The sequence below is a fragment of the Cyprinodon tularosa genome, unplaced genomic scaffold, assembly GCF_016077235.1.
Source record: "Cyprinodon tularosa strain WSP-4 unplaced genomic scaffold, ASM1607723v1 ctg298, whole genome shotgun sequence".
Taxonomy (NCBI): Eukaryota; Metazoa; Chordata; class Actinopteri; order Cyprinodontiformes; family Cyprinodontidae; genus Cyprinodon; species Cyprinodon tularosa.
Genome location: NW_024039005.1, coordinates 1,494,503 through 1,509,390, shown reverse-complemented (window position 1 = coordinate 1,509,390; position 14,888 = coordinate 1,494,503). Strand labels below are relative to the sequence as shown.

Sequence of the window (14,888 nt, the reverse complement as noted above, 5' to 3'; positions counted from 1 at the left end):
CTCTAACATGTCAAATCAATACAAAACTTTAAGTTGTACATTATGCTGGTGAAGGTTGTCAATCATCCAGGTCATAGTCATTAAAAAAGTCATTCAGGATCAAACCCCCAGACCTAATCTGAGCAGAGAAGTGTCTGCAGCTCAACCAGAATGTTCACAGTTTGGACAAAGAAGACAGGTAGTTTGAGAGGGGTGTGAAGGAAGCCATCTATGTTAAGAAAGAAAAAACAACCTTAAACGGGAGGGGGGGTCCGATTCCAGCTTTCTAAAACCTACAATGCAGCATAGAGCTGATTCCTTCCTGCTATCATCGCAGCTCCAACACCTTTTACAGGGGGTCAGAAGACCTCGCCTATTCAGCCAGGCCAACAATTCCCTCTAACGACCCCCCTTTCAGAGACAGACAGGTATGGGGCATTGCAGGCTAACAAAGAAACTGTTGGAGACGCCCTATTTAAATGATGGTTTTGCTCGTTTTGAGGTTTGCGGCAAAGTAGTTTGTAGTTTTTACAAACTAGTGCATTAAGAAAAAAATTTAAATCTTACAGTGACACCCCCACCCCCTCCAAAAAAAAAAAAAAAAAATATATATATATATATATATATATATATATATATATATATATATATATATATATATATAAACTTTGGCAACCTTTATTCCCTAAGGTGGTATGTGGCTGAATTTCTACTTCACTGCGCGTACGCATCCCCGCAGCATTGGCATGTTGCTCCACAGGCGCGGGGGGAGGTCGGGGTTCTCTGGTAGGGCGTCACGGCGACATGGCATTTAGAACGTCGGGCAGCACTTCTGAAAAACGAGATTGGGAGATCCCAGCTCTCGCTGCAACCGTATGCTGGAATGACCCAGATGCAAAAAGTGCAATGATGCAAGGAGTTTTGTGATATCTGGTATTGCGTGGGTCCTCCTTGTGGCTGGCTCCAAATCCATTCGGAGTTCCTCCAACAGCTCCAAAATGGCAATGCTGGATAAACGATATGTTTTGATGATCGTTTCCTCGTTCATTCCAAAAATATTCACACGGAGTGAAAAAATGCGTTCTCTGCATCTCCTTGCTTCATTTCCATGTCTCCTTCTTGCGACAATAACCGCTGCCATGTGTGCGCAATTACGCATACAGACCATTTGCACCTTCTTTTGAAACGTGTTAAATATAGAGTCAGATACCGTTAGCAAAATTGCTTTCAGGTTTGATAAATCACTTTGCGAGTGCTAAATTAAGACATTTACATGTTCTCCTCCCACAAGACGCACTTTTGCGTGTAAACGCCCCATATTGCATATTCATTGCAGAAAAAGTACTAAATGGATAAGAGGCGCTATTTAGCACGTTTTAAAGACCAAATGCTTTTAGCACGCTGTTGATAGATCAGTTTGTACATTTTTTAGCGTGCGCAGTGAAATAGCTCACATTTTTATACACGCAAACCTTTGATAGATCCGGCCCATAGACAGGTATGGGGCATTGCAGGCTAACAAAGAAGCCAAACGACCCCCATTCCAAAGGGGGGGACCCGTTCATCCGTTTCTATTGGTTTTGTTGTGTTACTGAATAAAACCTTGAACTCAACGCTTTTCCTGACATTTTTAATTGAAAAACAAAGTCCAGTGGATTGTTTTAAATTTTTTTCGGTACAAATGCTTTTCCAAGGCAGAGTAATATCCAAGCAGTTAGATATGTCCTTTGTTTCTTTTCTTTTCTTTTATACAACAAATAAAATAGTATTTTGCTGTCAAATTTCCAATTATATATATATATATATATTTCCCTGTTTTCTGATTAAGTTATTTTGTTATGTCATTAGTACACAACATTATTTACTTCCAGATATTTAGACATTTGTATTCTTTGTGTTTGTCTCCAGAAAACGTCTAATTCTTGTATTAAAAAACTCAATAATCAAAGTTATGAACATGGACGTTAATAGATGCCAATGCAAAAGGAATGAAAAAAATACAGCTGAATTAAAAATAAATACAAATAAAATGTCAAGAAAAACGAATTTGGGTAAAAGAATTGATTATAAAAATAATAGCAATGGTTTCCTCCTCATTGATGATAATTTTGACGAAAATAGAGGTTCTTGAGCACATCCTCGCTGAACTGGTAAGTAAGCTTCTTCTTCACCTTCTTTATCTCCCCCGTTTTGCCATAGTTCCTCAAGGCTCGGGCCATTTTCTGGTAGGTCATTTTTTTGCGATTTCCTTTTTGAATACCCCAGTGGGTCGCCAGAGCCTCCTTGTGTTTGGTGGAAAACTGGAAGATGCCTTTGTCTGGGTCCACCCACCAGATGCTCTCACTCATATCACCCTTTCGAAGCAGTTCCAGGAGGAACTGGTAAAGGCGGATTTTTTTGTTGTTGCCTGGGATGGAAAGTCACATTCAGTCAGAAAAAAAAACCCCGAAAAAAGGAACATTATTATGTTATATTTCAGAAACTAGTCACCTTGGTCTTTCCTAAAGGAGCAGTTGTAGTCTTCATAATCTTCCTCTCCTTCTGATACTTGCAGCGGGGGACTGAGGGCTCTCTGATCCTCCTCTGGATAGTAACGTCGAGGTGAGGCCAAGGGAGGGTACTGGTAGCACAGGGATGGGGTGTAATATGGGATCTTTAGGGGAAATTTAAAGCATTTAAATAAAAAAACTTTTAAAATATTTTGCAATCACTCGCTTTCTGTTATTTTTGCTTAAACATGACTATTGTTCTAAAAGGGGAAGTTGCTCTGCCAAAATAGATTCCAGTGCTCAGCAACAACACGTGGTGTGGATGACATTTCAGTGAAAATGTCCCTGGCTTTTTCACAACATGGACGCTGTTTGTTGAAGTTACTGTCAGCTTTGGGCTCCTTAATGTTTTCATGGAAATAACTTTGATTTCCTAATTTGCATCAGATTCTGATGATGTTCTGAAATTGAGTAAAGTTCACAGGACAACTATGGAACCGGAACTTTTTCAGTAATTTATTGACTCAGTATGATTTTGTTTTTCATATCTTAGCAGTAAAATCAGGGCTTAGTCACATCATGCACTGCAAAAAACTGAAAGCTAAGTGAGTAATTTTTCTTAAAATACGAGCATTTTTTTTCTTGAATAAAGCAGGTAAGTAAGACTTTGCCAATGGAATAAGGCAATTTATATCTAAAATAAGAAAAAACAACTACAGTCTGTTATTTAGAGCAGTGGTTCCCTAATGGTGTGCCGTGAGTCAAGTGCGGGTGTGCCGTGGAATTTTGTGACAACCATGTATGGTCATTACAATATAATAACAGAAAAATAAAAAGCCTATACGGTCATATCACTACTTTCTTTGCATTCATTTTCACAAAACAGAGGCAAACTACATTACAATAATCTAACAAAAAAAAAAAAAAAACTCAAGGAGAACTCCCTGACCACGGAGATGCGCAGATAGGAATTATCATCCTGTGGCACGATGGACATGTTCCCGCTGCCATCAGCTGCGCCGCAGGCAGCAAAGGAGCGCGCATTATATGCCGAACACCTTCAGAGCTTAAAAGAGAGGTTTGAGCGCTACTTTCCACATGTTGCTGACGTTGAGGATTACGACTGGATCCGAGACCCATTCAACCAGGAGTCTTCAACAGAAAAACGGACAATGAAAGAAAGAGAGGAGTGGGCACATTAAAACTCAAATTTAGTGAGCTCCCACTGGATCAGTTTTGGTTGGCTTCTGCATCAGAATACCCAAACATCTCACGCCACGCAATTGAGCACCTTCTTTTTTTCCCCACTACTTACCTGTGTGAGCTGGTGTTCTCTACTCTGGTTTACATGAAGAACAACAGGAGGTCACGGCGCTCTGTTGAACAGGACTTGCGTGTGGCCCTCTCCTCAGTGCCACCAAGGATTAAAAAAAACTGTGCACACCGACAGGCACACGTGTCTCACTAGTTTTCTTTGCTTCGTTTTTAATTTTGTGAACCATGATTTAAATAGGCTGCTTTGATGAAGCCTATTTTGATGAAGTTTCAAATAAAATTTTGGAATATTTTGTTAATAAATATTTCATGAGTAATATAGTTGTCTTGTCACAATTTATTTTGAATTTGTACATAATTATAACAAATATTTTGCTAAACACGATGGATGACACAGGTTTTAAATCCTCTTTAGCACATTAAGTGTGCCTTGAGATTTTTACTTGTCCTTTGGTGTGCCTTGGGCACAAAAAGTTTGGGAACCACTGATTTAGAGTGCATAATATCTAACTATCTATTTATTTTAAGAGTAAAAAGGCTCATTCCATTGGCAGATCATCTTATTTAACTGCTCAAATTAAGGCAAAATACAATAAATTTAAGACATTTTTACTAATTTTTAGATATTTTTTAAAGTGTGGTTCTTCTGTTACCGGTACATTTCCAGACACACACGTACTCACTTGTGATGAAAGGGTTAGAGGAGCAAGCGGGGGCTCCAGGTGAAGGTGAAGAGACTCGCTGCTGAGGGGGAAAGGTTGAATGAGCTGCTGAGGAGACACCGCCTGAAGCTCGGTGAGGTGATTAGCAGGGGAACCCTCAAAGTCTGCTGGCTGAACCCGATCCGAGTGGAAGGACCATCTGTGGTCTGAAAATAGACAGACTTTAAAACCTTTGATGTAATATCGTCACCATAAAGAGATAAATCCCATTTTCTCACCTTCGTAAATCTCCCCTACACCACCCAGGTAGGGGTACAAGTCAACAGGGGGTCGGAAAGTCTCTGTCTCATGTGGAATAGCCTCCTCTGATGCCTTTTGAACATAAAAAAACTTATTTTTTGATAAAAACACAAATGCCTCATTCCCCAAACAACCAGGAAACTATCTCAACATGTAAGATCTAAGTTTAAACGTCTTACAGATACGGATAAAATCCAGTTTTCTACTCCGTGTACTCACTTCCTTGTGTCCCGACTTACAATAAACTCCAATACAATCAGAGAAATCTGCCAAACTGCGATCAAACAATAATCTCTCCATTTAACTGGTATAAAACTGTAAAATAGCAGCACTTACAGGCGTTAGGACAAAGGCATCCATCATGTAAACAAGGCGGCATGAGAGTCTCAACTTACACAGCTTCTGATAAAACTTATGTTTTTCCTATTGCTTCACTGAGAAACACGCAACTTCAGGGGCCAAAAATGGGAACTGAAAGCGAGACTCAGCTAAGCTGGACCCTACATTCATAACACCCAATTATCAAACTCATATGATAAACTAGTTCCTGGTGGCCACTGGTTGGTCTAAAATGCATTTCCTGTGTATGGAAATGTACGCACAGGTGATATATTTCTTTGATAGTTTTTTCAGTGCTGAAATATACTATAACCAGTTTCCCGTTTAGTTAGATGCATTTAAATGAACATTGTTTGTCCTACATTTAATGAAATTAATTTGTATGGTTTTGATTTTTAGCTCAAATGGCTCAGTTATGTGAAAAGAGACATAATTACCTGGAATAAATCACCAATTCTCTCACAGAGATTTAATGGGGAAGCGGAAAAAGCGGCTTCCTCGCTCGCTCTGTGCTCCATACAGCAGTCGACCAGTTGATCTTTTAAACACAGATTGACATCCATTTTTTTTTTCTTATTTTAAACAAAGTGCTCACAGGAGCTGAAACCAAAAGCGAAGTTTGGATTGTGGCTTGTTCCCCTTTTAGTTTGGCATTCAGGTTTCAATAGAGGAAGTTCTGACCATGAGAATGAAACCAGTTAAAAAAACATGACTGAAATGGACGGACGCTCCGTGAGGGTTTTCCAAGCAAGTATGGGGGGGCGGGGGGTTGGGGGGGGGGTAGGCGGAGTTAAGCGTTAATTTCAAAGAGGAACTACTCATTTGCAGGGAAAAAAAAGAATATTTAATCAGAAACCAAAAAATCTAGCTTCTGTATCTTTTGCATTTATTATAATATGTTCAGTAGCTTAGACTTTATGTTGTTAGAAAAATATAGATCAGGTGACCTGATAGCAGATCAGCTGCATTGCTGACTAGAAACAAAATATCCCAGAGAGCAGTTTGATGGTTTGCTTTAGCTATAACATTCCCAAAAAAAAAAAAAGAAAATATTCCAATATGTTTCCAAGTTTGAAGATGTTCAACATATTCTCATTATCAGTTCGTATGAAATCATACGAAAAGTTATGCACAGTATTTCACACGTTTTGGACGTTTTTCCTTGAAAAAACAGATCAGTGGCATGCGCAGCCAGACAGACGAAAAAAGCAGATCCGCGGACGGACGTAAAACTGGGAAAAACAGTGCAATAATCACTTCTTCATGTCTCTCACTAGGTTGCTTGCTGTTTTGTATCTTAGGGTTAGGGTTGGGGGGGGGGGACACTCTCTCTAGAGCAGTTGGTTAGGGGATCAAAGGCATTGCACGGGCCGGCGCATGTTCGTTGGTATCTCTCAGATCCATAGCCAAGCCAGTTTGTAGAACTTGGAGAATTAGGGTTAGCTTTTAGAGTAATGGCTAGGTTTTAGGGTTAGGGCAAGGCTTAAAATTAGGTTTTAGGGCAAGTGTCAGGGTTAGGGATCGGCTAAGTGTAATTTTAAGGCAAGGGTCAGGTGTTAGGTTTAGGTATGGACTCTACTAATATTAGGGTCAGTAGCTAATTGATCTGGTAAGTTGATAGTAAGGGCTAGAATTAGGTTTAGGGCAAGTGTCAAGGTTAGGGATCGGCTAAGTGTAATTTTAAGGCAAGGGTCAGGTGTTAGGTTTAGACTCCACTAATATTAGGGTCAGTAGCTAATTGATCTGGTAAGTTGATAGTAAGGGCTAGAGTTAGGTTTAGGGCAAGTGTCAAGGTTAGGGATCGGCTAAGTGTAATTTTAAGGCAAGGGTCAGGTGTTAGGTTTAGGTATGGACTCCACTAATATTAGGGTCAGTAGCTAATTGATCTGGTAAGTTGATAGTAAGGGCTAGAGTTAGGTTTAGGGCAAGTGTCAAGGTTAGGGATCGGCTAAGTGTAATTTTAAGGCAAGGGTCAGGTGTTAGGTTTCGGTATGGACTCCACTAATATTAGGGTCAGTAGCTAATTGATCTGGTAAGTTGATAGTAAGGGCTAGAGTTAGGTTTAGGGCAAGTGTCAAGGTTAGGGATCGGCTAAGTGTAATTTTAAGGCAAGGGTCAGATGTTAGGTTTAGGTATGGACTCCACTAATATTAGGGTCAGTAGCTAATTGATCTGGTAAGTTGATAGTAAGGGCTAGAGTTAGGTTTAGGGCAAGTGTCAAGGTTAGGGATCGGCTAAGGCTAATTTTAAGGCAAGGGTCAGGTGTTAGGTTTAGGTATGGATTCCACTAATATTAGGGTCAGTAGCTAATTGATCTGGTAAGTTGATAGTAAGGGCTAGAGTTAGGTTTTAGGGCAAGTGTCAGGGTTAGGGATCTGCTAAGTGTAATTTCAAGGCAAGGGTCAGGTGTTAGGTTTAGGTATGGATTCCACTAATATTAGGGTCAGTAGCTAATTGATCTGGTAAGTTGATAGTAAGGGCTAGAGTTAGGTTTAGGGCAAGTGTCAAGGTTAGGGATCGGCTAAGTGTAATTTCAAGGCAAGGGTCAGGTGTTAGGTTTAGGTATGGATTCCACTAATATTAGGGTCAGTAGCTAATTGATCTGGTAAGTTGATAGTAAGGGCTAGAGTTAGGTTTAGGGCAAGTGTCAAGGTTAGGGATCGGCTAAGTGTAATTTTAAGGCAAGGGTCAGGTGTTAGGTTTAGGTATGGACTCCACTAATATTAGGGTCAGTAGCTAATTGATCTGGTAAGTTGATAGTAAGGGCTAGAGTTAGGTTTAGGGCAAGTGTCAAGGTTAGGGATCGGCTAAGTGTAATTTTAAGGCAAGGGTCAGATGTTAGGTTTAGGTATGGACTCCACTAATATTAGGGTCAGTAGCTAATTGATCTGGTAAGTTGATAGTAAGGGCTAGAGTTAGGTTTAGGGCAAGTGTCAAGGTTAGGGATCGGCTAAGGCTAATTTTAAGGCAAGGGTCAGGTGTTAGGTTTAGGTATGGATTCCACTAATATTAGGGTCAGTAGCTAATTGATCTGGTAAGTTGATAGTAAGGGCTAGAGTTAGGTTTTAGGGCAAGTGTCAGGGTTAGGGATCTGCTAAGTGTAATTTCAAGGCAAGGGTCAGGTGTTAGGTTTAGGTATGGATTCCACTAATATTAGGGTCAGTAGCTAATTGATCTGGTAAGTTGATAGTAAGGGCTAGAGTTAGGTTTAGGGCAAGTGTCAAGGTTAGGGATCGGCTAAGTGTAATTTCAAGGCAAGGGTCAGGTGTTAGGTTTAGGTATGGATTCCACTAATATTAGGGTCAGTAGCTAATTGATCTGGTAAGTTGATAGTAAGGGCTAGAGTTAGGTTTAGGGCAAGTGTCAAGGTTAGGGATCGGCTAAGTGTAATTTTAAGGCAAGGGTCAGGTGTTAGGTTTAGGTATGGACTCCACTAATATTAGGGTCAGTAGCTAATTGATCTGGTAAGTTGATAGTAAGGGCTAGAGTTAGGTTTAGGGCAAGTGTCAAGGTTAGGGGCCAGGAAAATCAGGTCCTTTTTGTCCCTTTTTTTCTCTTTCCTTGTGGCCCGCTGGCGTCCGAGTTGGCAGGAAGGTCCGCTTTGCCATCCGGGTAGTTCTCAAAGAGTGCCAGGTGGGGGTCAAGCGGGCCACGGGGCCTGATCTGCAATACGGAGCAGACACACTAGATGGCAGTCAAGCCCTTTGGTTTTCCTTTAGCCAAAAGTGTGCCCGAACCGGGAATTTAGTGCGGATTTTGTTATTAACCCTTTATATGCTGGCGGTTTTTGATTTTTTAACCCTTTAAATGCCAAACAGTGAGTTTGGGTGGGCCAATAGGGTGGAAGACGGTGCCATATGTCTGTAAAAAGTATTTTTGCGGCGTTATGGGAGCGTTTGGCGAGGGCTGGGGTCGGACAAAGGGGTCACCGCTCGGACTCAGGGGCTCACCGCTTTTGTTTTTTGGGCTTTTGAGCGCCAGTGTGGGCTAAGGCGGGCCAAAGGGGTGTTGTGCTGGACACTGGGTGGGCTCTGGAGGACCAGGAGGCTGTTCCGCGGGGGTCGGTGCGGGCCCAGAGTGCTCCTTGTCCGGGGAGAGGCGCTCCACTCGCTCGGCTGGTTCTGGAGGTGCGGCGGATGCTGGGTTTTTCAATCTTTGCTATTTAAAAGTGCAAGTTGAAAGCGGGTTAACTAAAAAATGGGTTCTGGACCCATGCCCTGCCAGTTGTCGGCACCCAGTGATGCGAACTTCTGTCCAATTAATACATTGCATATATTTCCTATTTAAACTGCTCCGGGTCTCGGAGATCTAAGCCCACGGGCCCTGCGCGGCTTTCCCCAGGGGTCAAAGGTCAAGTGCCGTGCGGCCCTCTGTCCGTTTAATGAACACCTGTGTCCCCAGCATGGATCTCCATGGGCCCGGTCCCTGGTTCCGGAGCCTGGTTCCGGACCGGGTCTCTGGTTCTGGACCCATGCCGTGCCAATTGTCGGCACCCAGTGATGCATACCTCTGTCCAATTAATACATTGTATACATTTCCTATTTAAACTGCTCCGGGTCTCTGAGATCTAAGCCCACGGGCCCTGTCCATGGTCCTGCGGCGGGCCCTTGGTGCTCTGTCTCTGGGGAGAGGAGCTCCATGGGCCCTGTCCCTGGTTCTGGACCCATCCCGTGCCAATTGTCGGCACCCAGTGATGCATACATCTGTCCAATTAATATTGTATATATTTCCTATTTAAACTGCTCCAGGTCACCCCGAGATTGGAGCTCCATGGGCCCGGTACCTGGTCCTGCGGTGGGCCCTTGGTGCTCTTTCTCTGGGGAGAGGAGCTCCATGGGCCCGGTCCCTGGTTCCGGAGCCTGGTTCCGGACCGGGCCCCTGGTTCCGGACCCATGCCGTGCCAATTGTCGGCACCCAGTGATGCATACCTCTGTCCAATTAATATTGTATATATTTCCTATTTAAACTGCTCCAGGTCACCCCGAGATTGGAGCTCCATGGGCCCGGTCCCTGGTTCTGGACCGAGGCCATGATAACAACTGTCCCCAGGTCCCCACACATGTCCCTGGGTGGTTCAGAACCGGGCCCCGCGGTTCTGCAGGCCTCTGGGGAACCAGGGCAGTGCTGGGTCGGATTAATGGGCCTGGTTCCGGAGCCTGGTTCTGGGTGAGCGGGCCATGCAAACAACTGTCCCCAGGTCCCCACACATGTCCCTGGGTGGTTCAGAACCAGGCCCCGCGGTTCTGCAGGCCTGTGGGGAACCAGGGCAGTGCTGGGTCGGATTAATGGGCCTGGTTCTGGAGCCCGGTTCTGGGTGAGCGGGTCATGATAACAACTGTCCACAGGTACACACACATGTCCCTGGATGGTTCAGAACCGGTCCCCGCGGTTCTGCGGGCCTGTGGGGAACCAGGGCAGTGCTGGGTCGGATTAATGGGCCTGGTTCCGGAGCCTGGTTCTGGGTGAGCGGGCCATGCAAACAACTGTCCCCAGGTCCCCACACATGTCCCTGGGTGGTTCAGAACCGGGCCCCGCGGTTCTGCAGGCCTGTGGGGAACCAGGGCAGTGCTGGGTCGGATTTTGGGCCTGGTTCCGGAGCCCGGTTCTGGGTGAGCGGGTCATGATAACAACTGTCCCCAGGTCCCCACACATGTCCCTGGGTGGTTCAGAACCAGGCCCCGCGGTTCTGCAGGCCTGTGGGGAACCAGGGCAGTGCTGGGTCGGATTAATGGGCCTGGTTCCGGAGCCCGGTTCTGGGTGAGCGGGTCATGATAACAACTGTCCACAGGTACACACACATGTCCCTGGATGGTTCAGAACCGGTCCCCGCGGTTCTGCGGGCCTGTGGGGAACCAGGGCAGTGCTGGGTCGGATTAATGGGCCTGGTTCCGGAGCCTGGTTCTGGGTGAGCGGGTCATGATAACAACTGTCCACAGGTACACACACATGTCCCTGGATGGTTCAGAACCAGGCCCCGCGGTTCTGCGGGCCTGTGGGGAACCAGGGCAGTGCTGGGTCGGATTAATGGGCCTGGTTCCGGAGCCTGGTTCTGGACCCAGGCCATGCAAACAACTGTCCCCAGGTCCCCACACATGTCCCTGGGTGGTTCAGAACCAAGCCCCGCGGTTCTGGAGGCCTGTGGGGAACCAGGGCGGTGCTGGGTCGGATTAATGGGCCTGGTTCTGGAGCCCGGTTCTGGGTGAGCGGGTCATGCTTACAACAGTCCCCAGGTCCCCACACATGTCCCCGGGTGGTTCAGAACCGGTCCCCGCGGTTCTGGAGGCCTGTGGGGAACGGGGGGGCCCGCTTGTGGGCCCCCCTGGGCCCGGGCCTTGTATATGGTTGACCGGCCCTGCGAAAATCAGTTTGCAGGCTCGCTGAGAGATGAACTGAGCTCCGCCAGCAGCTCGCTTGTTTACCAGCCTTCCCGGCGCCAGAGATGACATCATCATCGGTCGCCTGAGTCTGGAAGCGGCTAACCAGGTAGCTCAGCTACCGGAGCTTTGAACGGATCAAAGCGGCTAAGGAGGGAGGCGATCTCCCGGAGCTCTGGATGGATCAAAGCGGCTAAGGAGGGAGGCGATCTCCCGGAGCTCTGGATGGATCAAAGCGGCTAAGGAGGGAGGCGATCTCCCGGAGCTTTGGATGGATCAAAGCGGCTAAGGAGGGAGGCGATCTCCCGGAGCTTTGGATGGATCAAAGCGGCTAAGGATGGAGGCGATCTCCCGGAGCTCTGGATGGATCAAAGCGGCTAACCAGGTAGCTCATCTACCGGACCGTGTGCGGGTGACTGCGGTGTATTCAGCGGGCCCAAGGCTCTTTGCTGCGGGGTAGCATGCAGCCGGCTGTTTAGCTTAGCTCCGAGAGCTCTTTGTGTTATGCTACCGGGGTTCTGCTGCTGTGATCGCGGGGCCTGGAAGAATTAAAGCGGAGCTAATATGGTCTGTTTTAATGCTTAAAGCTTTCTCCGATGCGGATCCACACTTTTGTCCAGTTAATATTGAACGTTTTAATTAAAGCGGGCCGCTGTGTTATGGTACCGGGTTCTGCTGTGACCGCGGGGCCTGGTAGAATTAAAGCGGGCCGCTGTGTTGTGGTACCGGGCCCCTGCAGCGGGACAACCGTGTTATGTTATGAGCATTAAGTGTGATGATTCCCATCTAATAAATGTATTGTTTTTATATTTCAGAAACTCAAGCAGGACCTCCATCCAGGCGTCACCATCCAGGGGTGACCATCCATCCAGGGGTCAGCATCCATCCAAGGGGCCCCATCCATCCAGGCTCCATCCATACAGGGGGCACCGGACCAGGGCGCTCCATGGGCCCCGGGAACTCAATATTTAACTTTTTTTAATTTTTAATAAATATATTTATTGGTTAAGAGATGCTTCCTCCATTACTTATACTCTGGACATTATGTCCCTATGGTTTAATGAACCCCTCTGTCCCTGGGGTAATGCATGTGGGAGGCTTTGCCCCTGGTAAGGTGTTAAAACTTTGAGGGAAAAATCAAAAATGGTTAAAATTTAAAAGAAATGCGCTTTAACGTGCTGCCTTGTGTCCCAGTGCTTCAATATGACCAGGTGTTTATCCTTTGTTGCTGTCGGGTCGCTGTGAACCAGGTAAGGTGGTGAAACTTTGAAAAAAAAACCAATTTGCGTTGATGCCGACTATTTTCCCATTCAAAAGTAATACATTTTGGCTCGTTCTATCGTGCCCAGCCATGTCTGATGCTCGGTAACGCCCCTGTGTCAACGGCGAATTGTCTATTTATGTCTGGGCCCCTGGTAAAGCGGATGCCGACTTTTTTCCCATTCAAAAGTAATAGGGGATGACCAATTCAATTGTGCCCAGCCATGTCAGATGCTCCGATGCGCCCCTGTGTCAACGGCGAATTGCCTATTTATGTCTGGGCCCCTGGTAAGGTTGATGCCGACTTTTTTCCCATTCAAAAGTAATAGGGGATGACCAATTCAATTGTGCCCAGCCATGTCTCGGTCCCGGTGCAACCTAATGTCCCGCCCCCAAATGCCTCATCTCGACCCGAGTTCCCGGGGCCTAGGAAATGTCCCATTAATTGTGCGACAAAATGTCCCCATGCAAAGAACTACCGAGCTGTCCACATTGTTTCTGGAGACATCTGGTGGTCGTTTCGGGAACAGCACTCTAACTTGCAAAAAAACTAAGTTTTTTGTCAAACTTTGCCCACTTTGGTGGTCCGCCCCGGGCTCAGGGTGGGCGGGAAAAATCGGGTGACCCGGGCATAAGGGTCACCAGGCCTTGCTCTATTTTTAGGGCCAGGTCCCCGGACCCTGGGGCCTCCGGTTTGGCCCCAGGAAATTTTCAAAAAACTCTCAAAAATGCGCCCGGGTGTCTGAAAACTTCACTCTTCCCCTATGGGGGGTTAGGGATCGGCTAAGTGTAATTTTAAGGCAAGGGTCAGGTGTTAGGTTTAGGTATGGATTTATGTTAGGGTCAGGGTTAGGGTTAATTGTATGTTCAATTCTATGTTATTGAATGGTGCGTAAGATGCGCATGCGCAAGGATATCTTGTCTCAAGGCAAGAAGTAAAAATACGACGAAATACGATGAAAAAAAAACGTCAAAAACGTACGAAATTACTGCACGTAACTTTTCATACGATTTCATACAAACTGATAATGAGAATACACTGAGACGTTTCTCTGCCCATCAAGGAAACTTTTTCAATTCAAAATGTCGGAAATAGCGTTTAGTTCCAGGTTTTATCCAGCAGCCCAACAAAGCCTGGTTTTAGTTTAGAAAACATGCAAATAGAAACGGATGAACGGGTCCCCCCCTTTGGAATGGGGGTCGTTTGGCTTCTTTGTTAAAGAACCAAAGGCTCCATTATTCTTTCTTTTTTTTTTTTACATGATTCAAGCAGCCATTATTATTATAAAATGCAACAGGCTCTGTCAGTGAAGCTGGCATAGATATTAATATGTAGAGGTAATATTGGAGCTAAATGCTATGATAAAAAAAAATCTGTTATCAAGATAATATAATTGTAATAAAGTATGTTTGCTATTTTAGCAGAGCGGTTATACTGCAATAAGTTTACATATGTAACACAAAAAGCAACAGAACATACAGGAATGGAAAATTTATTTTTAATACTTCCTCAACTAGGAATATACCAGCTTCAAAATATTAAAAACTCAAAATCATAAATATTAATCAGCTTTATTGATTCTGATGTTTCTTGAATTAAAGGATTTAAATAAGCAGCTAAATGTGCTTTTCTTTCTCGTCTACCATGAATTGTCTCTGTTTTTTATAACAGTCAAAATATTAATGTATACTTTGGAGACTTATTTTGATAGACCAATGGAATAAAATGTGTTAGAACACAAGTTTCTTTTCTATTTCTAAATACCAATTAATATCTAGAAATCACAACATGCAAATGCATTTAGTTCCAAGAGTCAATAGTTACACCAAATTTATGACATATAGATTTTTTTTCTATTTGTAAAGAATATTTTCCTTCTCTAAGCAGCTTAAACAATCAGTGGATAGAAAACATCTGTGAACACAGATAATTCTCAGATCTAGACCTTAACTGGAAAATTTTAATGAATGGTCTTATCTAAAAGTTTTTATCTTTTATTTCGCCTTGCCTGTTTCTGTGTGTCTGTGACTCCATCCTGGAAAGAAATAGAATTTCTGCTAGAATAGAATTTTTGCTTTTTCAAGTAGAATGGGAGGCAGATCTTTTAGTTCTCAGGCTCCTCTCCTGTGGAACCAACTACCAGTCTTAGTCTGTGAGGCAGACACCCTGTCTACTTTTAAGGCTAGGCTTAAAACTTTCCTTTTTGATA

General features: G+C 44.7%; 1 protein-coding gene and 1 long non-coding RNA gene across 4 annotated transcripts; one reads left to right on the top strand and one right to left on the bottom strand.

Annotated features, from left to right (window-relative positions):
- Positions 1-1,800: 1,800 nt before the first annotated feature.
- Positions 1,801-5,660, bottom strand: spi1a (Spi-1 proto-oncogene a). 3 transcript variants are annotated; one of them, XM_038291305.1, is made up of 5 exons: positions 5,482-5,660; positions 4,684-4,777; positions 4,427-4,611; positions 2,470-2,599; positions 1,801-2,386 (listed from the first exon to the last, which is right to left on the bottom strand). In XM_038291305.1, the coding sequence occupies exons 1-5, from the start codon at positions 5,605-5,607 to the stop codon at positions 2,073-2,075; spliced, it is 849 nt and encodes a 282-aa protein (XP_038147233.1). In that variant the 5' UTR covers positions 5,608-5,660; the 3' UTR covers positions 1,801-2,072. The 3 variants fall into 3 exon arrangements, with proteins under 3 accessions (XP_038147233.1, XP_038147232.1, XP_038147234.1); XM_038291304.1 differs by having other exon boundaries at positions 1,805-2,386; positions 2,470-2,632; positions 5,482-5,654; XM_038291306.1 differs by lacking the exon at positions 5,482-5,660 and adding an exon at positions 5,042-5,184 and having other exon boundaries at positions 1,809-2,386; positions 2,470-2,632.
- A 6,007-nt stretch (positions 5,661-11,667) lies between these two features.
- On the top strand, positions 11,668-12,427 carry LOC119787438. Its single transcript, XR_005281321.1, has 2 exons — positions 11,668-11,803; positions 12,234-12,427. It is a non-coding gene; the product is annotated as an uncharacterized LOC119787438 (long non-coding RNA).
- The last annotated feature ends 2,461 nt before the right edge of the window (positions 12,428-14,888 follow it).